General features: G+C 45.1%; 1 protein-coding gene across 2 annotated transcripts in view; it reads left to right on the top strand.

Moving 5' to 3' along the window:
- TRABD2B (TraB domain containing 2B) overlaps nucleotides 1-22688 on the top strand; it is a 245516-nt gene extending 222828 nt beyond the window's left edge. For both annotated transcript variants that reach the window (XM_083157356.1, XM_083157355.1), the window contains one exon: nucleotides 19007-22688. In XM_083157356.1, coding sequence (XP_083013482.1) covers nucleotides 19007-19226 — 220 coding nt within the window. In that variant the 3' untranslated portion in view covers nucleotides 19227-22688. The remainder of the gene's footprint in view (nucleotides 1-19006) is intronic.
- The last annotated feature ends 2016 nt before the right edge of the window (nucleotides 22689-24704 follow it).

The raw sequence follows: 24704 nt of genomic DNA, 5'->3' as shown, positions 1-24704 counted from the left end.
GTCTGTAATGGCTAAACCCAGTAATAACGATGTGAAAATGGTATTAGGCAACATTTATTTTGCTTTTTCAGACGGTTTTACTAAATAAATATTTGCAAGTTTCAAATTAAAGATAATCTCCGTTGTATTGTTTTATTAGTCATATCCTGTAACCTATTATAATATATGACTGTACTTCATTCTACCCACTTACATTTCTCCATGGTGAGCTAATCCTCTAAAAAATGTTGATCGTTCACCTCTTTCTGGGCCAATTTATCAATATCCACCAATGTAGCGGATAAACGACTACATTGCCTCAGTTGGCACCGAGGGGATTTGGCAGCGGGGGGGAAAGGGGGTACCATTCGTCAGAGCAGCATGTGGTGTTAAGCGAACTACCACTGCTTAGCATGCAGTACTAAATCTGGCCCATTGTGCTCAGTGTGTAGAGGCTTCTATCTTGCTAGGAACACACCGCTCATCACCACTCAAGTTATAGCTGCCAATGGGATGAGAGATGTGTCTAGCTAGGGGCATACTGCTCATCACCACTCGAGTAATAGCTGCCAATGGGACGAGTGGTGTGTCTAGCTAGGAACACACCGCTTATAACCACTCAAGTTATAGCTGCCAATGGGATGAGGGGTGTGTCTAGCTAGGGTCACACTGCTCGGGTTACAGCTACCAATGAGATGAGTGGTGTGTCTAGCTAGGGACACACCACTCATCATCCCTCGGGTTATAGCTGCCAATGAGACGAGCGGTGTGTCTAGCTAGGGACACACCACTCATCACCGCTTGGGTTATAGCTGTTAATGGGACAAGCCGTGTGTCTAGCTAGGGACACAACGCTTGTCACTGCTCAGGTTATAGCTGCCAATGAGATGAGCGGTGTGTGTCTAGCTAGGGACACACCATTTGTCACCGGTCAGGTTATAGCTGCCAATGAGACACTGCTCATCACCAATGGATTTCAAGGGGAATTGTATAAGAGATTAGGTTGTACATTTATTTATTATTTATTACCAGTTATTTATATAGCGCACACATATTCCGCAATGTTGTACAGTGAACATTTGAACATTCACATCAGTCCCTGCCCCAGTGGAGCTTACAATCTATATTCCCTACCACATGTACACGCACACACAGACATTCTAGGATTAATTTTGTTGGGAGCCAATTAACCTACCAGTATATTTTTGGATTGTGGGAGGAAACCGGAGTACCCGGAGAAAACCCACGCAAGTACGGGGAGAATATACAAACTCTGCACAGTTAGGGCCATGGTGGGATTCGAACCCACGACCTTGGTGCTGTGAGGCAGCAATACTAACCATTACACCATCCGTGCGGCTACATAAAATCTATCCATGTGTGGGCACCTTTATTCTCTTTTTAAAAATTTTTTTTTAATATTTGATAAATCTGCCGGGCAAGTCTATTTTTGCTTCTTTCTCCCAGATCAAAGGCAGTGCAATGCTGCTCAATGCAGCATCCCCCCTCCATACCCCCCGTATGCCATCCTCGCACCATCCTTCTCTCCCTCCTTCTTGGTCGATGCTGGCACTCGCTGGGTCCCGGCGGCTGTCGATATCGAATCTGTATCGACGTCCGCCGTGGTCGAAGCTTCGAAATGCTTGACTTTTCCAAAACTTGTCCTCAATAGCAAAGTTCCCATTCTTTTGAGATTAGTTGCTCTGTTCCTTTGGGTAGAACATTGACAAAGAGGAATCCCCAAAATAAATTAACGTCTAGATATGTAGCATTAAGAAATTGTTTTTCTGGCACCTACTGCCACCAATAATAAATAAACCCCCTTAGTATCGTACATCTATGCCCCGTTTCCCCGATTCAATGTCCCAACAGTAATCCGACAATTTGCAGAATGGGAAAATCTCATTTTAAAAATCCACCGATTGGGTCATGATCGGGGTATCATGATTTTTGAATTTGTTGAATGTTCCTGATTTCCCGGCCATCAAGGGACCAGGAAATTGTGCAATGTGTCACGAATGTATTGGGGCCTTTAGATATTTACCTTTCTCTATGATTTCCTTCCTTCTGCAGCATTAAGGTTTTCTGGTTTAACTGTGTTCTGTTGTCTGGCTGTAATTAAATTATTCCCGTTCTGCTCAGGACGCTGCTGACACAAAACATCTCCCTGTAAACTTTTCGCTCTGGGATGTTTTCAGAAACTCAGGCTTTTGTTGTGCAGAAGATGCTTTGCTTGTAATCTTGTTTTAAACCCCGCACAAGACCACCCAAATAATTTGTCTTTGCAAATGAGAGTTGGTTTTAGCAATTGAGGATGGATTTTCCTTGTTTGCCAAGTAATACTGTCCAGGTTTCACTTTGGAATGACATCGTTCTGATGCGTGTGGAATAGTTTAAAGCATAATTGCATCTCTATCCAGCGCGGAAAGACATCTTTAAGCGATTAGACATGAATTAGGGTGTGTCGAAGAATTTCTAATAACAACTGAAATGTATCCATATATATTTAAGTCGCTTTGACACCTCGAAGAGGTAATTCTAAAAGATTTGTCCAAACTAATATAAAAATCATTGTATGTGTAATAACATATCATCACAATTAGGATTAAATTGTGTACCTGGGGCCAAAGGTGGTTTCCGTATCTGTGGTCTGTGTTTTCTTATGTGGTTCATATTGTACGTTCTCTGCCATTATTGTAGATATAAGGGTAGATGTAAACTTTTTTTGGCACCCTATGTCACCACCGTCTTCCCCCACATCTGTTTATACCGGGTGTGGATTAATAGATCGAAAGGGGTACATTTTATAAGGCGGTGGTTCAGACCTGCTCGTTGCGGGACAAATTCGGTCCCCCGGCCAATGGTGAGGGTATGTGCATGCACGAGTATCACACTCGCCGAGCCGTTCATTCTGTGAGGGGAGGGAAGGGGCTAGCAGGGGAACACCCAGTGTTTAATGGGTAAACCCATAAAAACGCTCAACGTTTCCCTGCGAACGCAGGCTTGTCGACTAATTCAACCATGTCGATGAATTTAGCCATCTCCGGGCCAGAAAAAGTCTGTCTAGACCAGTGTTTTTCAGCCACTGTGCCGTGGCACACTCGTGTGTCTTGAGCTGTTCTCAAGTGTCCCCCCAGATCTATAGATGCCCAAACCAGATTACAGCCACCACCAATTCAACTGTTATTCACTGGTCTCTTCTTTTCATGTAAAGGGCCAATATGTTTTATTTTTGTTACCTGTGGGGACCAGTGTGTTTTTTTTATATGGGGGCCAACAATATATTTTTTTTTTTTTAGTTTTTTTCCTGTGGGGGCCAATGTGTTTTGCCATGTGGGGATCTCATGGTGTGCCTTGGCAATTTTAAAATCTTATTTAAGGTCCATACACACTTGGTGACTATGGACAGGGATGATTGCTATCATCGCTGGGGGGGGGGGGGGGGGAGACGCTCTGCCTGGCCCCGTCAGCGGGGGTGGACGGCTTTGCATAGCGCAGTGCTATGCAAAGCCGTCCTTGAAGCCGCTCATCTGCTGGTAATACCAGATGAATTTGCATGGGTGCATGATGTTTTACAACTGCGAATGCACATTTCCGCACCTGTACATGCGATGCGGGCAAGCAGCCACGGTGAACAGAGTGTTCGGTAGGTGCTTGTACACAACACTGTAGGCGAGGGGCGTGGGGTGGTGGGACGAGGGATGCAGCCATGGGAAGCATTATATGGGCGTTGCCATGAAATTGTTGTGGGGGGGTGGCAGCTGACATCACCGGACATCAGCTGCCCGCCATGTTCCCCTCCAGAACACACGCAAAGCTTAGACACCTGAGAGTATCTTAGTTTTGTGTGTACCTTCTACATCATTCGATGGTCCATGAACATTGAATGATGTGGGTTTGGCCCCATAGGCTGCAAATGGATGTTTATGCGAAACCGTGTGTGGATACCTGCATGCGAGGTGGGGAAATTTCTGCAGGCGGGGTTTAAAAGTAACGAAGCACTGCAAACTTCACAGCGCTGCATGTAAACCAGAATCACCCCCTTAATCACAGTTTGGTAAAGACTCCTATTCTTACAGCCTACAAGGGACTGATCTTGAGTCGGATGGACTTCTGGGCATGAACGCGATTGGCAGGTGTTTTCATATAGCACCGATTAGAATGTACACGTTGTACGGGACTCATATAACCTTTGAATGAAATTGGGTCTTTTCAGGGCGGCAACTGGGCAAAAAACATTTCAAGCCCACACAACCTCCCTGTTTTATGGGGCATGAGCAGGGAAGTACTGTGCTTTAAACACCCATGAAGGTTAGCAAGCCATCTAACCCATGCTTTTTATTATTGTAAATAAAATGATTTGCTCTTTTGGCCATTCAGGTAGCAAAAAGGTTAATTAACTACTGGTTACTAATCCAGAACCGCCGAAAGAACTGAAAGAGCAACATTCTCCTCCCACTAGGGAGGTCGCCAGGAGCAATGAAAACGCCACAAAAACAAACAGCTCTAAAGTTAATTTTTTTTAAAACAAACATCTAAAAATAGAAAATAAACAATATATTTTTGGAAATCATAACTGTTTATAAACATGTATATATTCCAAACATTGAAACTGTCCTCAGACGGTCTGCTACTGTTTACCCTTAGGTACATTTCCAATTTTAAAAATACGTATTTATTACTAGGTACAGTATTTTTTTTATATAGTGGCACAGTCATATAGCACAGCACTTATTGGACCATTCACATCTGTCCCTTACAATCTTTGGGCATGTTTCAGACCTGTTCACTAGGCTTCGCATGTTGGTAGCCTAGCGAACAGATAATGCCACCCCGGCTAAACACCCCCTCCCCCCGCCATGCAAGTCCCGTCTCTAACAAGCGAGGTGGTGTGTTCATTTGATGGTCGCACACGATCGAATGATTCTTTTCCACTTCGGTAACAAAAGTCGGTCTACACTGAATTTTCTTCCGGCCGCTATCCGCCAAATTTGGTACGGGCGCTGATGCCAAGTGACGACAGCTGGCTGCCCCGAGCATGCATCGCCGTGCCTGCGTTCCTAAGGGTTTTTATTGGGATATCCTTAACAATATCGGTGGTGCCACATATCATATAGTATGTATAGGGCATTAGGGACATTGAGGGATTTAAACCCAAGACCTCAGTGCTGTGAGGCGGCAATGCTAACCATTACACCATCATACAACAGTGAGCTGCCTACTAGATCTACTGGCGTAATGAGGGTTAATTCACTGGCTACCTGTAATTCAGTGAGATGAGTGTCACGGGGCACAAAGATTTAAGTACAGACATTAAGATGATTTACTTATTATAAGGTGTGAGGAACAATTTTTATTATGTCTTTATTAGAAGCAATGCAGCCTTAAATCTTTTCTATGGAAAAACGAACCCTAAGCAGCCTGCCAGGAACGGTGCGCTAAGCCCAGATTGTGCAGTAAATTTTACCTAAAACAGGCAGTTATGCAAAATAAACAGAGACTGAAGCGGGAATATGGACGTGGATGCAAACATATGTATAGGAATGACCCTGTAACTTCTCACATTTACCATGGTGAATTCCTGCATTCTCCGACCTGGCACCCTATATACCTGTACATGGTTTCGTATAGTGTTGGTCAGCGGCAGAAATACACACTACAGCAGACAAGCCTACTTGTAGGCCTGATTCGGTGGTCAGGTTATTGTTCCCCATGCCTGGGGCCACCATGGAAGTCTGGTCATTGACTATACAGATCTACACTGTACTATTTATACTTTTAGTAATAGATTTGCCTAATTTTAACCGACCCGACTCTTCCAGGGGTGTGGGGGACTACCCCAAAAAATTGTGAGTCTCTCGCAACTTCCAAGAGAGTAGGTAAGTATACCATGGGCTCATTTGCATTTGGATGTCAGTCATTTTTATGTCCTACCTCTTGGATGTAGCAGTACATGTCCACACTTATACTGTAGATGTTACTTTCACAATCTCCCCGAAATGCGTTTTAAAAGGGTATGGGTCATAAGCAGTATGAAGGTGGACATACATTCAGGGCCACCGAGAGTTATGCCGGGCCCTGGTAAAATTTTGGGGACGTGGTCTAATTGCGGGAGGCGTGGCCACCTCCCATGATTAGGCCACACCCTCAAAATGTTTAGGGGCAGTGAAAAAACACTTAACTCGAGGGGGGAGTGTTATTGGGAGTGGGAATGGGGGGGGGGGCAGAGGGGGTAGGAACAGGGCCCCTGCCGGGCCCCTCCAGCAAGCCCGGGACTGGGTAATTAGTACCCTCTACACCCCCCCTCTCGGCGGCCCCGCATACATTTGGTCGACCACTAACAGTCAACTGGGTCGTAAGGTCGACACTAGCATTAGGTCGACAATGGGAAGGTTGACATTCAGAAGTCGACTTTTTTAAATTTTTGTGTGTCTATGTCGATGTACATCGACATGGACATCGTATATGTGTAATGCTGCACTCGCCATACTTTGGGCACCATGCCTCGCTACGCTCGGTACACTGTTCTATTCTCCCTCCACGCCCAAGTGGATGGTAGGGTATGGAACACTGCCTGTTTTGGAAAAAGAATTTGAAAAACTCATTGACTGTTTGACTGTTGACCTTCCCATTGTCGTCATAATGCTTGTCTCGACCTTCCGACCCTGTCCACCTATTTCATGTGTTGACCTTAAGTGGTCGACCTTCATGCTGTGACGTATCCCTTTTAAAAAGTAGGCAACTATGCCACATACCTCTTTGCAGTCCTGGATATGGGAACTAAGGTCTCTTCAAAGTAAAATTTTCTATACTTATTTAGTCTTCATTCTAGCACCTTGCTCCTTAAAAAATCCTTGCAGTTCCTCCTTCCTGCCTGCGGTGTCACTCTCTGCTGTGGTGTTTCTCCAACAGTCTGGTTTGAATCTCAACACTGAGATACAAAACCGACTGTTCTTGAAGTACCAGAGCAAACAGCGACACCCCAGGCAGGAAGGAGGAACTACAAGGATGTTACAAGGAGCAGGGTGCTAGAAGGAACACTGCCTATTCTGTTGCATTCCTGATTCAGAATTAATGCGATCTGCCAGCAAAACTGCGACACGTGGAACTCAACTGCTCTGCAGAGCAGGGGTCAGTCTGCAACACATTGAATCTCATCAGCGCTCACCGGCTATTAAGTGATTTTGCTTTGGAATAGGTTACGTCTCTGAGCATGTTCGCCACACTACTGTTCCTGTCAGTATCCTAATTGGAGGCTACAATGTCTCTGAGCCGAAACAGAATGATCGCACATCCCCAGCATCAAACACTGTTATTGCTACACACCCTGTAATAGACCTTTTTTTTTTTTTTTAATGATTCAAGATGTCTTTTCATGATCACACCGCTGCATTTTACTCCCAGTAGCTGTTAAAAGATCGCTCCACGTTTTACATTATAAATTCCCAAAATAACTTGAATTTCTATGACTTCATTTTGGATGTCGAATATATCATTGTGCAGTAATTGTACATATATAATTTTTTTTTTTTTCATTTTATTCACCCATTGATTTACAGATGAAGGAGACCACCAGGTCGTTTCCTAACGGCTTAGGATAAAGTGTAAAAATTGGCATAAGCCGGATATGCATACGCCTGGACAGTTTATGGGTTACTATTCTTATTCAGGTTATGGCCGGTATTGTATCCTTATGTGGGAGGAATAAAACGACCATCGAGGGTTTCCCTCCCTTCTTAATGGTAAAAATCTGACATCTGCCCAGGAAAATCTGATTGTAATTCTATGGAGGAATGAAATAGTTTATTTGGTGATATTAGTATATGTAATGGTGTAAAGTATACTGTACCTCTGGATGACAGATAACACTTTGCATTATGCATAGATTAATAGCATGTCTTTAAAGGGTAAAATGGGAGTTCTATTGAAGACGGAATGCTGCCCATAGCAACCAGATCCTATCTAGTATCTGATTGGTTGCCAAGTGGTGAGAGCTAAACTACCAATATGTCATCTCTGGTCAACACAGCCTGAAAACTGACAGAAGCTGATTGGTTGGTACATTGGGGGCAGATGTATGAAGCCTGGTGAAGAGAAAGTGGAGATAAATTAGAAGGTGATAACACACCAGCCAATCAGCTATGTTTGAAAAATGACAGTTGGCCAGTAAGTTGATTTATCAGCTGATTTTACGGCAAATTGCTAGCAATCACGAATGATCGAGTTCTGAGTCACGCTCCAGGGATCTTTTGAACTTGCTGCAGGGGCTCGGTATTCGGGTCTTTGTGGGTTTGAGTACTTATGAGTTGGGGCGCTCAGTCGCTCGGGTGTTCGGGCGCGTTTGGGCCCTCGGGTGTGTTAGGGAGCGCCTGGTTTCGTTCAGGTGCTTGGGTGTTTGGGCGTGTTCAGATGCTCGGATATTCACGCACTTTGGTGTTTGGGAGTTGGTTCCCTCGGGCGCGTTTGCATCCGCACACTCGGGCAAGCCTGAACTTGCATTCAAAAGCTCAGGTATTCTGGAGTTTGGGTGCGTTTGCGCAGTCAGCTATTTTGGATTTTGGGTGCTCAGCCGTGTTTACACGCTTGGGTGTTCGGGCGTGCTCGGGTATTCTATAGTGGTCGGGTGTGTTTGAGCGCTCTGGTATTCAGGTGATTGGTGCGTTCAGGCATTTTGGAGCACTCAGACATGCTCGAGTGTGTTCAGATGCTGTTCAGGCGTTTACGTGCTCGGTTGTTTGAGCATGATTGGATGATTTCGGGCATTCATGGATTCGGGTGTTTGGTTGCGTTTGTGCACTCAGATGTCCAGGCGTGCTCGGGTATTCGGGCACTCGGACGAGTTTGGGCGCTCATGGATTCAGGTATTCGGGAGCGTTAGTGCACTAGGGTGACCGGGTATTCTGGCGATTAGCGGAGGCAGCATGGGGTGAGCGTTGGGTGGGGGAGCGGCGATGGAGCACACATTCTTATTGACTCTTTATAGAAGCCTGGTAAAAATCTGGTTTCGCCTTTTACATTATTGGTGCTTTAAATAATCTACAAATTTGCACCAGTTTAAGAAATTTGTAATCGTAATCTGAAGAATGCAATCATAGGCAGGGTGCAGACTTAAACGTGCTGTATACCTGGAGAGCCGATTGTGAGGGAATGGTCCGATGTGGCTATCAAAATGTTGACCATGCCATGCCAACACCGTACCAATGGGATTTGAAGCATTATATACCTGTTGCCATTAGATCTTTAGAGATGGCTCTTTCAATGTCTCTAACTAGATGCCTCGGCGGGTGGCAGGCAGAGGAGACATCAGGACCTATCTTACAATAGAAGCCACCCAAATGCTCCGGGGGACCTATACTGCTACAGATGTCACGTAGACAGGCAGACTAGAATTCGGGACCACCCTGTTTATAAAAGTTATTTTCCAGAAAATGAGTAAATTGAAGGTTTGGCCAGAAAATATATACAGAAGACATTTGGCGGCAAGAACATAGATGGAAGGTAACTGATACTTGGCCCGGTTTAAATCCAGCTATAATACAATTGCCAGTAAAGAGTGAGACGTGCCCTATTAAGTTTTATGTATTCTTCCACTAATAATGTTTAATTGGTTTCTTGTAAATTTATTGCGGAGAACAATAAATGGGATAACTGAGCTATTCAAGGTTTCTACTTGTAAATAGTGCAATCAAAATAATTCCTTCAAGGAAAATCATATTCTATTTGTAATAAAGATTTAGTTCCACTTATATTATTATTGTTTAGTACAACATATGGGCCTAGTTATTCTTCAGGGACCTGTATTTTTCCATTTTTCAATATACTGTAAGAGGGAGTTGCCATTCCTCGGTGTGCCAAGTTAAATGCTTACCGATTACACAAGGACCCATCGTGGGCAATGATGTTTAAACCTTGTAGAATGTTTGCCTGGTATTCATATGAACAAGATGTGTCTCTTTGCTGCAATGTGGTTTTTATGAGAGCGCAGTTTTACTCGATCTCGATCCTGAAAGCATATTAAGGTTACTTTAATAAAGGATAAATAGGGTTATAAGGACTCTAACAGAGATTTGCTCTCAGCCCCCATCCCACTGCTCAATATGAGACCCTAATGTTCAAAGAGGAAAATCTATTTAAAGCCAACTGATGTACAAAGATAATCCACTGTTTCCAGAGTCAAATAAGAATCAGTATTAAAATGATAAAACGGGTAACCTGGTCCTGGCTTGGTGAGAAATAGTCAATCTGGCTTTGGTGCCTAAAGAATAGCACTGTAATCGAAAACAGTGGTATTCTTGGGACCAACCCCGATAAGCTACTTTTTGAAAGGCACTTTGGAAACTGCTGATTGGGTGTGTATGCAGAGGTCCGCCACAATGAAGTGATGTGTATGGCAGATACGGGTGCATTGTGATTGTGACAAACCCGAGAATAATCCTAGTCCAACGTGCATGGTATATAGGGTTGGGCAGCTATGACACGTCATGAACCTGCGTACACTTGGGGTATACCAACAGTAGGGATCCTGATAGCCAGGAGCCTGCAGGATCCAGACTGTCAGACTCTGGACATATCCTGGAGGTAAGAACTATGTTTGCGTTAGGCACTGGGGGAGGGGGGGCTGTGTTATGGTCAGGCTGCAGAGGTGGAGAAAACTAGGGTTAGGCTGTAGACGGACCGGGGATAATTAGAGTGAGGATGGGGGGGGGCAGGGGATGGTTTCAGTTAGGTTAAGTAAGGTATGGGCTGTGGGTGGGTTAGGGTGAAAGTACTGGGATCCATGGGGATTCTTGTCATTGGAATTCCGCTCTTTGGCCCAAACTGCTCATGTGAGTTGGATCAGGAATTTAGCTTTCGAAGGGGTATTAGCCTAATAATCTTAACATCAGTCTTACATTAGTAGAGTAAGTTCAGTTTCAGAACCTACAGTCCTCCGTGCAATAATAAACTTTTATTAAGGAGTATGTTTTGCATATATGTCTTATCATCACTTACTCTAGGAATAGGGACAGGCTGAGGTCAACAATAACCCCCGCCTTCCATACCATGTGCATGCAGTAGGCAAGTGCACACTGCAAAGGGGCATGGCTATGAGTCACTGGGGTGTGCTTTCCCAATACGCCCTGTCTTTCAGCACCCCTAGTATGCAAATGTGCAGTGTGATGTCACAGTGTCATGTCTCACCCTAGAAAGATGGATAGCCTATCAGACAAGCATAGCTTTGGGTGTCAGAGCAGCTTGCACAGGGCTCCCTAGTAGGCCATAAATAGACACCCTAATTTCATTTAACGAGACAATCCAGAAGTACATTATCCAATGGAATTAGAAAGACACCCTCATTCAGCACTAATTTGGTAATGCGTTATGGGTTTCACACCCTCCTGCTGCATTACTGATCTGAGCTGCATCCGATGACGCAATACTGGATCTTCCCCAACACCATGGAGGTACTAACTAGAGTCCAGGAAATCTCCATCCTCTCTTCCTCTTCCCTAACCCACACCCCCACTTGGAGAAAAGGAGGCCATCGCCACCCAGTCCCCACCCCCAAACAGCATCAGACTGTCTGAATCTGGGTACTATGGGCAACAGCTCTTACTTCTTAATACTCACAATTTAGTCAATTTACCCATTTGAATTTTGGGTCGACAATGCCTAGGTCAATCCTAAAAGGTCAACATGCGCAAGGTTGACCCCGCAGGTTAATACAAGCAAAAGGTTGACACATGAAAACATTGACATGAGTTTTTCACTTTTTATGGTCAATGTGGACACCTAAGTACGTGGACCCACAATCAGTGTGCCGCGCCCCCTCGCCATGCTTGGGGTCAGGTGCCTCGCTCTGCTACCACTGTGCTTGGAACACTTTACAGTTCCAAAAATTAACAAAAGTCACCCAAAAACTCATGTAAACCTTTTTATGTATTGACCATGGACATGCCAACCTTTGGCTTGTCGACTTATTGAATGTCAACCTACAGTAGATATTGTCTATCTATCGCATGCCACCTATCCCATAGCAGTTTTATATAAGCAGCCTATATAAGGGACAGATTAAGCATGTGTCTTATAAATGTCTTTATTTCTAGTGAAGTCATGCCTGAGATGTTTCTTATTACTTGTGGTCTGTCTTCGTTGGTGTTTTTGCTCTTCATATGAGTGTATGATATATTCATCATGACAGTTAGTTTGAGTTTACCCTTTGATGGTTACACATCTGCTGTTTGCCGTGCTATTGGGCACTTAGGAGCAGAGTATCCTCCGTGTGCGAACAATTGTACTTCTTTCGCTGCTTGCAACTTTATTGTTCATTGGCAATCTGCCACCAAACACATTGTGATAGCTGAAAAAGTGTCTCTGGAGAGAAAGAGACACACAGTCTTGATCCATATAATGTACTTCTGGCAAAAATAATTGGCCAGTGACAATCACCATTGCGCAGCTAATTGGGTAGTGTGTGTGATGTTACGATGGTATCTTAGTGGCTCTGCCCCCCTGCTATACAGTTTTACTATTGCCGCCATTATAATGTACAGCAGTGTTTTTCAACCACTGTGCCGTGGCACACTAGTGTGCCTTGAGCTGTTCTCAAGTGTGCCCCCAGATCTAGAGATGCCCAAACTAGTTTACAGCCACTACCAGTTCTACTGTTATTTACTGGTCTCTTCTTTTCATTTAAAGGGCCAATGTAGTTTAATTGTGTTACCTGTGGGGACCAGTGTTATTGTTTTTTATATGGGGGGGCAATAGGTTTGTTTTTTTCCTGTGTTTTGCCCTGTGGGGATCTCATGGTGTGCCTTGGCAATTTTAAAATCTTATTTAGTGTGCCGCAAGGTAAAAAGGTTGAAAATCACTGATGTACAGTATAAGGACCATATGTCATTCAGAGCGAATACTTTTATTAAGCCATCCAACCACCCATTTAATTTGGGAACTGCTGAAGCTGGGCATTCAGGAGACCCACCGGAGATTTGGGAGTCTCCCCGATGTTCTAAAAAATTTAGCAATTACGCGTTATGTTTCAATGCAGGTGACCAGTGATGGGACTATTGTGGTTGGCCCGAAGTGAGGGGGGGGGTCATCAATCTTGGCTCACCTTCCCCATCTAAGCCCCCTATTCACTCCCTGAAGCCGCCGCTTCCTGCCAGATGGCACGTGCTCAGCCCCCTGTTGCAGCCTACTATTATTTACTTCAGAATAGTGGTGTTGGTACTGTAAGCTAAAAGTGATTACCACAATGCGCTTATTATTTCTTGGTAGATGGCTGGTGTGCTGACACTAGGTGGTATTCAATGGCGACAGCGAGGGGGTTTTTACGGCGAGGATGGCTTTTTCTCGTCAAAATAAGCCATCCTCGCCGTCAAACCCCCTTACTGTATTCAATGTTTTAAATAAATCCTTGCCGTGGGCGGGATGTATTAACATACATCACCCCCATTCGCCATGCCCCCGCTGCGATGCTAGCGCATATGTACTAACATATGCAGCTAGCATCGCGGTGTGGTGACGAAGGCCATCTGCGATACCTGTGATGTGGTGTGCGGGGGATCTCCGTCTCCTCCTTGGCTATGTGGCGTCCCCAGCGTCTCCTCCTCCCCCCCAGGTGGAATGACATCCCCAGATGGCTGTGACATGCTGCTGGGGAAGGAGGAGAAACACGGAGGACGAGGAGGGAGGGTACGGAGGCTGCGGTGGATGGCATGCGGCGATAGAAGCCCATAGGCTTCTATAGGGTATCGCCACCCAAAGGTGGCGATACCCTGCCCTGCAGTGACGCGGCGGACGGGTTTTAGTACATATAAAAATGCTGTAAAAAGGGTGTTTTACCGTATTTTCGGCTTTGTACATCCCGCCCCGTGAGAGGCCAGTGATGATTCCCTTAAATGGCCAGGTTCGCCATAAAATGCGGCGAGTCCTCCGCATTTTGTGGTGAGTCTCGCCATTTAACGGCCTCACTCACTGCTTCCACCTCACCTCATTGAACAGGCCAGGGTGGAAGACGGCGAGTTATACCCCTTTTACACCAACGAAAAACCCAGGTCGGACCCAGGTCGGACCCAGGTCAGTGTTGGTGTAAATGGGACCAACCCAGGTCCATTGACACTGGTCTCCTACCCAGGTCCTGACCAGGGTTGAACACTGGTCGGACCTGGGTCGTGAGCGGTGTAAATGGTCCCAACCCAGGTCGGGACATCTGGCTAGTGCTGAAAGGATACCAAAAGCATGGGACGCCTTTCGGTAAGTCAGTACCATGCATTAAACAGTGCATTGCAGCAGCAGAAGACAGCAACCCGTGCGGACAGTGCACACAGGCTGCTACCTGGCCTTCCACAGGTGGACCTGCCACAACCCTATCTGGATCTAGGATGCAGCGCTGTCAGGCAGTAGTGGGACCAAGAGCTTAAAGGAGGAGGGTGCGTGATGTGCCTCCCACTCCAGTGACTCCATTTTTTAAGGGATATATACTCTACCTACAGAAATAATTTATGTTTGTTTTGGGGAGGCTGGGGGGAGGGGTATGGATTGTATGGTCGACCTAAAGATTGTCGACAGTCATAAGGTCGACATACTGCAAGGTCGACAGGTGTCTAGGTCGACATGGGATAAGATCGACTGGTCATTAGGTCGACACAAGCATTAGGTCGACATGGTCTAGGTCGACAGTCAAAAGGTCAACATTGGGTTTTTCACTGTGTTTTTTTTTACCCGAATGTCGACATAGTCGACATGGACACAGTTTTAAGTGTCCATGCACTCGGCACACTATTTTATTCTCCCACAATGCCCCAGTGCAGTGATGGCTAACCTTGACACTCCAGCTGTTGTTGAACTACACATCCCAGCATGCCCTGCATCAGTTTTAGCATGGCCAAATAGTAAAACTGTAGCAGGGCATGCTGGGATGTGTAGTTCAATAACAGCTGGAGTGTCAAGGTTAGCCATCACTGCCCTAGTGGATGTTAGGGCATGAAATACCGCCTGTCGGTATATGTCGGCTCATTAAACAGTGAAAAATCCTATGCCGACCTAATGCTTGTGTCGACCTAATGACCTGTTGACCTTGTCCCATGTGGACCTTGCAGTATGTCGACCAACTGTCTGCTGCTGCAGGGGCAGAGGACTGGGGGGAGCACATGGGTGATGCTGCACTTTTATACCGCTATGTGCGCTTCATCACTGATTATAACTTTTTGAAAAAATATTTTGCTAAATAAACCAACCAACATTTTTCAATGCTAACTTTTCATGTCTTTTAATTTTTATTTAAATCATTGAGGGAAGGTTGGCTGGCAGTTTATCAGTCCTAAAATTGACATTTTTAATGTCATCCATAGGGAAAAGCAGGGCTGACCCAGGTTCAGTGTAAATGGTGCAGACCCAGGTCCGACCCAGGTTGAAGTGCTGTGTAAATGGGGTATGAAGCAGGGATTTTGGTGTAAAAGGGGTATTATTGACACTCCTCGCCATCCTAACACGCTGTCGGGGCATTGAATACTGCCCACTATCTTTATACATCCTATATCAACTAGTATTCAAGCTATATTTTTGTGTCTGTAAAGATTTCAGTGTCCTTTTATATGACTGTTTAGCTTTATAAATAACAGAAGATAGAAAATGTGTATTATGAATATAAATTACGTATATACTGTATAAATAAAACATGAATGTGGTCATTTAGGAACAATAGATGTTATTCAATAATGCTTCCGTGTGACCTTGTGGAAGTTGAGTGCTGTCCTGTCCTGTGCTCATCTCGGTAACATTGTTTAAAGTGCTACTAAATTCTGTAAGGAAGAACATTCTTTCTCACACATAGCCCACAAGAGCTGGATAAGATATACTGGAGAGCTTGTGTTTACAATGCTTTGCCCTTCACCAGATAACTGGATTATCTGCCAGTGCACAAATAGCTCTGACAACTAGGCCTGCGAGTCTGTGCAAGGTGCTTTACAGCCTGTCACCAAGCAGCTCTCAAATGCCACAGTATCGGTGCACAGAACGTGGCTGTCACCAAGGTGTGAGTGAAAATTAGACAGGACAAGATACTCGGCTGCTCCGGCGATACTGTCCGGAGTGGTAGGGGTTTATTATACTGAGTGGTGGAACTTGTGGGTGGTGAGCCCAGGTGCAGAAGTATAATTTGGGCCCCAGGTTCACAAAATGCAACACGGCAGTGGGTGACAGGGAGAGGGGCATTAGTGGGCCCCTTAGTAATCCACAATTAAAAAACTCCATAAATTTTATTTAAAAATTCAGTTATAAAAAAATAAAAAAAAAAGGCTTTAAGGGGTTATTCTGGTTCACATGCAACGTTGCGAATTTCACAGCATTGCGTGTGGATTAAACAGGGCAAACCACTCACACAGCCGCACCCGCTCGCACCCAGCGTATGCACATGTGAAGGTATAAAGAAAACATTGCTTCCCAATGTGAACGCGCAGGGTAGCATAGCAAGCAGAATAACCTCCTTAAGCCTTATTAGTTTCATAGTAGACCCACCCCTGAAAAAATGTACTGGCTGGTGTCAAAATGAGGACATTTGGAATATGTAACATTTGTAATTCTTTTGATTATACTTTTTGGCAGGACAGTCCCACTTTTCCGGGACTGTTCTGTCACCCCACCCACGGGCTGCGGTGTCTGGTGGGAAAAGACCTGGGGGGAGCACTGCTTCCCCTGCTCTGCATTGTGCGGCTTTTTTTGCACAGTGCGGGGAAAGCTTGGGTCCAGCACTAGACTGAGATTTAGATAGCGGGAGGAGAGGAGTCCCCAGCAGCACACTGTACTTATGTGGGTATCCTGTTTTACCAATGTTTAAAGCTAGTGATGTCAAACCACCCTCCTTTATATAGAACGAAGTTTACCCAACTTAGGGGGAGATTCTCTAAACTAAAAATGTGGTAAAAACCCCGTTATCTGGGTTTCTACCGCATTTTGGGATGCTCTAAGCATCCCCCACCGGGTTACTGCGGCGGGGGGCATCGCCAGAAAAATCTGTCGATGCCCCATAGAAGCCTATAGGCTTCTAACGCGACCCCCCGCCACCCCGAACCGACCCGCCCTCACCTGTGTCCGGGCAGCACAGAGCTAAACTGCTCGGACCTGTGACCTCCTCCCTGCACTATGACCCTCTTCCGGGTGCAGGGGGGAGGAGAGCCGCGATGGGACCTGCTGACTCACCGCAAAGGACAGCTCTTAATGCAAGAGCTGTCCTTTGCCATCATTATCGCATATGTTACAGCATATGCCAGGGGTGGCCAACCCGCGGCTCGCGAGCCGCATGCGGCTCTCCTCCCATTGATCTGCGGCTCGGCGGCTCCGGCGCACACAGTACCGCGGGGACACATAAGCAGTGACCCGGCGCATATATCGGCAGTCGCAAGGACCATGGAGGCCCTGGCGACCGCACTCGGAAGCAGGCTACTTGCCGGCGTACGTGGTATATGGTGCGCGCGCCGCGCAGAGAGAAACAGTAGAGACAATCTTCCCCAGCCCACCACCAGCGCTGTGGCGTCACAGCATCGCGCGCTGGCGCAGGGGACGCACTGATCGTGATCACGTCCATAGAGCGCTTGGGCAACTGATATAATGTGGGTGGAAGTGCGGTCGGTAAGGTGCTGCTGTGCTCGAGGGAGTTATGAGGACGCCAGCTGTGACCGCCAGGTAAACTGCTTTTGTGGCATTGGCTGGCTGGGTTTTTCATGCTGCGGCCTCCAGCAGTGTGGATAGTAGAGCAATACATAACATCATGTTTTATAGACATTATTGGGTCCATATGCTCACATCCATGAGCCCTTCTTCACTTACTGCCCTCATCCGTTCAGCCATGTACACCTACTTGATCAACTAATACGCCCTGTACCATTCATGACCAAATGCCCCATGCCCTGCCTAACCAACTACTTCTAACGTCTATGTGCAGTTGGTTGACCAAGTGCCCCATGCATGTAAACCTATGCCATGTCTAATGGCTTCCATATGTGTGCCCTGCCTGACTAGTTGTCCCCATACAGTATGTACCCCTCCCTTATCAAATGTATGTACCCCTGTGCCCTGCCTGACTTACTGCTCCCACCTATGCCTTGACTGACAGTCTGCTTCCACCTGTGCCTTGCCTGACCCACTGCTCCCATCTGTGCCTTGCCTGACCCACTGCTCCCACCTGTGCCTTGCCTGACCCACTGCTCCCACCTGTGCCTTGCCTGACCCACTGCTCCCACCTGTGCCTTGCCTGACCCACTTCTCCCACCTGTGCCCCGATATGCGTCTGAACCATACTTCCACCTGTCAGCTGTGTCCGCAACTGCATCTCCCCTCCCGACCACTGGCAGCATCTGCCATAAGGGGGATGACAGAAGGCAGCACTATGGAGAAAGCTGGGGACAGTGAGAGTACCCATCTTAACTAAAAACTAGGTTTGACACAAGGTCATTCTACAAACGTCATTCCAAAGGTGTGAACACATAAATGAGATATGGTCTTGTGCCAGCTAGGCCAAAACCCATTTAAAAATTGGGCATAGCCTTTTGGGATCTAGGCCACGCCCATTTTTCATGGGGTCGGCTCTTTGTCTTACCAGAACATACTTTTTGGCTCTCTGCCTCTGATTGGTTGGCCACCCCTGGCATATGCGATAATTATGTATGCGGTAGCCGGTGATAGGGGGCGGAAAAGGGGCGCGGATGTTAGAGTATCCCCCCCCCCATTCTGTTGACTTTCTTAAAGTACTTATTTCGTCTTACAGTTGCTGAAAGTTCTTACCTTCTCCTAGTTGATGATTTAAGAAATGAAATTCAATTTTTTTTATTCACTTACAGTATGATATGTCTTTGTCAAATTTGAGCAGAATTGAGACCTTATTTTTAAAGCACAGGTAGAGAACAAAATATAATTTCTTAGCTCTTTATATATTGTGGGCTAAACGTGTGAAGCTATATTTATATGTTTTTTTGTTGTAAGAGATATTGGTTACTTTGGCTTGATTGAGAAGGTTCTGGAATTAACTCTGTATCTTGTTTTATTTTCTTAGTACGACCACAATGCCTTTGAACACCCAAAATATAAATGGAGAGGAGACGGCAGAGTCACTGATCTGGCTTACAAAGCAGAAAGATGGACAGACTGATGTGTATGTGGAGCTATCAAGCATACAAAGCAATACAGACTGCAAGTGCGTCTCGGCTCTTTCGGCCATTTTACCTTTCATATTAACTTTATGGATCACAACAGCGATGAGAATTACATCTTGACACGGAGCGCTACAGATCCAGTTGGCGTATTCTTCACCGGATAATCCTGCCGTGAACACTGTCTGGATTAATTTGCAATGAAAGGAATTAAAACTCTGTCAATGCAACCAATGAAAAAATATATAATAGTATTAAAGGAAGAGAAAATAACTATTGTTTTGCCTCCAGTTAAGATAGACTTTACCTTTATAGAGTACACAGTGGAGGCAGCCATTTTGTTTTGAGTTTTGAACCAATATAACTGAAAATGTAAACGGAGGAACACCATTTGGAATCAATGACAGCACTGAGAAATGTGGCACAAATTGGCAAATGCCTCACTGATATATTATCATATTACGTAAGCCCACAAAATGGCTGCGTCCACTGTGTGGTTGGCAATCGTGCCTTGTGTTACCATATTGATTTATTACGACATAAATCATAGCCAGTGAGCCTCAGTGTCTGTGTGTAGTTTATATAGACAGAAAGGCTGGATATAATAGAAAACTAAGGCATTATAGTTTGTTTTAGCTGATCAACCGCTAAATATGGAGCAAAAATTCAATGTTTATTGTGTGTGGGGGAAAAGTGTTGCTGCTTAAATACGTGACTGGTAAATCAGTGGTAGATTTACTAACATTTCTAAAAAAAGGAAAATGGAGTTGTTGCTTATGGTATACTGTACTTTCAGATTCTAGCATTCATATTTTCTAATAGCATATACTATATACCAGTGGTGGGAAACCTTTGGCACTCTGGCTGTGTTGAACTACACATCCCAGCATGACCTGCAACAGTTTTAGCATGGCCAAATATTAACATCTGTAGCAAGGCATGCTGGGATGTTTAGTTCAACAACAGCTGGAGTGCCATCACTGCTATATAGGAAGTAGAGGCACTCAGAGGCTAAAGACTAGCGTCAGCAAAAGTTTTAAATCAAAACATGGTGCATATCAAATTCCAAAGATATAAACCCCTTTATCAAATTGTGGGCGCTAGTCTGCAGCCTCTGAGAGCCTCTACATCCTTCTACTGCATAACTTGACCAGCAGGCACCGGAGTCAGGAGAGTGACGATTAGTCGCCCCCCCCCCCCCCCATGTATATATGACTTTTTGTCTGAGCAGGTCTCTGAGAACATGTAGTCCAAGCCTTGACCCTGGGGACTCCTCTACTGTGCATGCACAAATCACCAGGACATGGCTGCCGACCATTTTCCCAGTGATTTTTGACTGCCAATGTGTGAATATGGAGAGTGTAGTGCAGGGTTGCCTACCCTCCCGGAATGGCTGGGAGGGTCCCGAAAATCGGGTCCCCCTCCTGGCCCCCCGGAAAGGTGGGCAATCCTCACGGAATCCTGGGCACCCCCGCTTAGCCCTGTGATTGCCGCTACCTCCATCCTGCCCTTAGCGTTTAAATAACCCTATCTGCCGATCTCCGCTGAGGGGGCGGGGCGAACGTGTCACAAACGTGTCATTATAGCCCCGTCCCCTCCACGGAGATAGGCAAAATGGGTTATTTCCTATCCTGGGGGCGGGGCTTAATGATGTCACACTCAAGCCCCGCCCCCTAAAGTCATGCTAAAAGCCTCCTCTCCGGGCTTCTCCCGGAGAGGCGACTTTAAAAGTCGGCAACCCTACTGTAGTGGATTGTATAATTATGTGGGTGCAGAGTGTGCAGTCTGGGGCCCCCTGGATCAGGGGGCCCTTGTGTGCCACACACACCCCGCAACCAGATACCACAATGCTGGTAGCTATAGGCAATGCCTCCACTTTTCATATATGGATGTTTTAATAAATCTACCCCTTAGAATCTTTATGTGTATAATATACAAACTGCAGTATCTATATTTCTAATGCTATGGACATCCAGTATTCATTCAAATGTCAGACAGTGAGAATTACCTTTCAATTTACAGGGACTGACTTATAAATTGACATTCAATGCCTCCTTTACCCAGGTGCCTCACCTCATGCTGTGCTCACTTAACTTCGGCCATTTTGTAACTGCTTTGTAGCTACTAAGTGACTAAAATGGGATTATCTAAGTGGTGTCCTATGCCAGGATATCTGTGTTAGTATTTGTGCGACTTTCTTGGATAAAAAAACAAACAAAACAAATTTGGATTTTCCATAAATGTGTGAATGCCTTGCACTCTAATAAGGGGCTTATTACAAAGATGTAAAATATCTAAATGGTAATAAAATAAACAGGTTATATCTAATAAAAGTGCCTACTTTTATGCCAAAGGGACATATTTATCAAGCTTCAAAAAGTGGAGAGTGATAAACAACCAGCCAATCAGCTCCTACTTGTCATTATTCAAACCCAGCCTGTAACATGACAGCTGATTGGCTGGCTATTTATCACTTTACATTTTATCACTTTGTGAAGCTTGATATATCTAGCCCAAAGTGATTTATGTCACACCTGGGGCAATATGTGCCATGTGCAGACTGTTCGGGATTTTCTGTGAGTCTATGGGGGTTATTCAATCTCCTGCAGCCATCTCCGACGGGGGAGATGGCTGTGGGGGCCTATTCAATGCGGCAGCAGCACACTTCCCCGACAGCATGGAACAGGGAATCTCAGCAGAACAAGCCCAACTTCAAAAGCAGTCGGGCTCCTTCTGCCGAGAACGACCAGGAAGTGACAAGCTCCCGCCTGCAGCTGGCCTCTTCCCGGCCGCAGCTTGTGGCCACGCCCCCTTCTTGTCTCGTTGCAGGCAGGACATCGAATCCCACCTGCAAATTCTCGGACGAGCAGACCGAGAACGGGACAGGGTCACGACTGTCTGGCCAGCTCGACAGCTGTGACTCAAGATTGAATACCCACCCCCTAAATTTTAAAGTGGCAATCATATACAAGGCAAAACTGACCTGGTTTTGTCTTTTAAATGATAGCCGCTTTAAATTGGCAGACTAAGAGAAATTCCCGATACGGCAGGCTATAACATATTACCCCACGTCTACAACAGATTACAGGGGCAGCCGATTTCATAAATGTCCATGTTTGCTCTTCAAATTACCATCCAAAACTTTCCGCTGCGATAAAGGACAAAAGGAAACTCACGTAATGTTGGAAAGATAGAAATGTTTTGTAGGCCGCTAACCAAAAAGACTGCCGGAGGAGTTACAATGTATAGTATTATATAATTATTATTATTTTCAGGCCTCCATCAGTACTGGAAGGGTAAATTGTCACAATACAATCACATATATTGTCTTAACATCTTCTTTTTCTAGAAGGATCGTTTATTTCCCATGGTGCTATGGGGCTATGTAAATTACTTTGTGTTCATACAAAAAAAAGTGTATTTATTCTTGTTGTATTTTCTTGTGTACAATAACATTCTATAGTAGTGCCTTAAAATACCTAAATTAATATTTCATATGACTTTATTGCACAACTTTATCAAACAAACACATGCAAAATTAATGTTGTTTTATACAAAGACGTAAAATATCTAAGTGGTAATAAAATAAACAGGTTATATCTGATCAAATGATTGTTTTGAGTGGTTTATGCAGTATCTGTCCTGCTGTGTGGATATCTCTATAGGCTTGTCTTGGCAAAGACCCGAACATGTCGAAACGTCAAAATTGGTGATGAACTAAAACATTTCGGAATATATTAGGGATTGGTGAGTGCCCCCATTATGCCTTAAATGGTCTTAAAACATGATGTATATATACTGTATATATATCAGTGTTGCCTACTTTTAAAGAAGCCCGGAGAGGTGAATGTCAGCAGCACTTCGGGGGGTGGGGCCTGATGTAGACATCAATCCCCGCCCCCCAGTAATGAAAATCCTGCAATTCAATGGTATTCGAGGAGGGGATAAATGTTGTGATTTGCATCTTTAGTCCCAGCCCGAAATGCCACGAATCACAGGATATTAACGCTGCTGTAGGGGAGATGCTGGGAGAGGGGGCACCGGTATCCGGAAGGGTTACCCACCTTTCCGGGGGACCAAGAGGAGGACCAGATTTTTGGGAGCCTCCTGGCCATTCCAGGAGGTTAGAAAACCCTGATTTTATATATATATATATATATATATATATATATATATATATATATATATATATATATATATAGTATCTGTCTGGTAGGTAACAGCACTCCGAGACTGTTCACATAGTTTAAAAGTGCATTTATTGCATAATCATGTGGATTTATTTTGCACATGTTTATGCAATAAATGCACTTTTGAACTTTGTGAACAGTCTCTGAGTGCCGTTACCTACCAGCCATATACCTATCATCACCACAGCTGGCACCAATGTCTCAATAGGGTGAGTGCCGATCTGCACCCCCACTCCTATATACTGTGTGTATATATATATATATATATATATATATACCCACAATAGTGTTATAAGGCACCCTACAGTAGTGGATGGTAATTCCTGTCTCTCCTTACTTCACAAATCCATAAACAGAAAATCACTTTTTATACATAAAACATGTATTAAAATAAAACAGGTTTTTCTTGACAATTTCTTGTCATGGATAAGGTATTCCTTAGGACTTGTAGTCAAAACATGTACCCGACGCGTTTCGTCTTTTTATGAGACTTCATCAGGGGTGTAAATGTTTATACAAATCTTTAATAGACTTTGAAAAGGATTCTACTAGTGATATTATGCAGGTTTCCTTAATTGGCTTTAAGGTACGATAGATACCTAATTCCACAATGGGTCTTCCACCTGTAGTGTTAGGACGTGTAGTCAAAATTTGGAGTATATCTTCATTATTGGTTCCTCTCAATATTGATATTTTAGGTATACCCTTACTCATGGGGTTGTGAAGACCCTAATTAGCCAATGCTGCTCCACGTACAGTGGGATCCAAATTAAAAGGGTTAAATACCATAGAGGATGGAACTTTTTATTGATCCTCCAAATTGTAATAGTTATCTTGTCCTTTAGATAATTTGGCCCAAGGTAAGAAACTGACCGCTCCTGGTCAGTGGAGTCCAAGCTGCAAGTGCAAGATGGCCAAGGACAGGTTTTCAGATATCAGCTGTACTTTGTGATTATGGGTTTCTGGGTTTATGACCCAGGAGGTCTTCTGCCCAAGCGCGAGTAGGCTCGCCAGCCATAGGGGACACTGGGAAGGATCCAACCTCCTCCCTGCACCTAGAAGAGGATTTACAGTGCAGGGAGGAGGAGGTCACAGGTCTGAGCAGCACATCGCTGTGCTGCCTGGGCACAGGTGAGGGAGGGTCAGTGTGAGTCGGTGGGGGTCCGTGCGGGGCAGTTTTAAGAAGCCCATAGATTTCTATGGGGTATCGCAGCAAAAACCCACCCATCAAATTCCCGCCTATTGTCTACCATGTACAGACTTTTTAGGTACAGTACTATAAGCAGGGCTGGTGCAACGCATTTTAGCACCCCGGGCAAAACGGGAAGGGGGTTTTGCGGGCGCTGCTCACCTGCTCCACGGTGGGGGGGGGGGGGTCAGCTGCCCGGCTGCTCATCTGCTCCAGTGTCTG

This window comes from Crinia signifera, chromosome 8 (assembly GCF_055691185.1).
Source record: "Crinia signifera chromosome 8, ASM5569118v1, whole genome shotgun sequence".
Lineage (NCBI taxonomy): Eukaryota > Metazoa > Chordata > Amphibia > Anura > Myobatrachidae > Crinia > Crinia signifera.
Note: the sequence above shows the minus strand (reverse complement) of the source record. Positions and strands in the feature narration are given on the sequence as shown.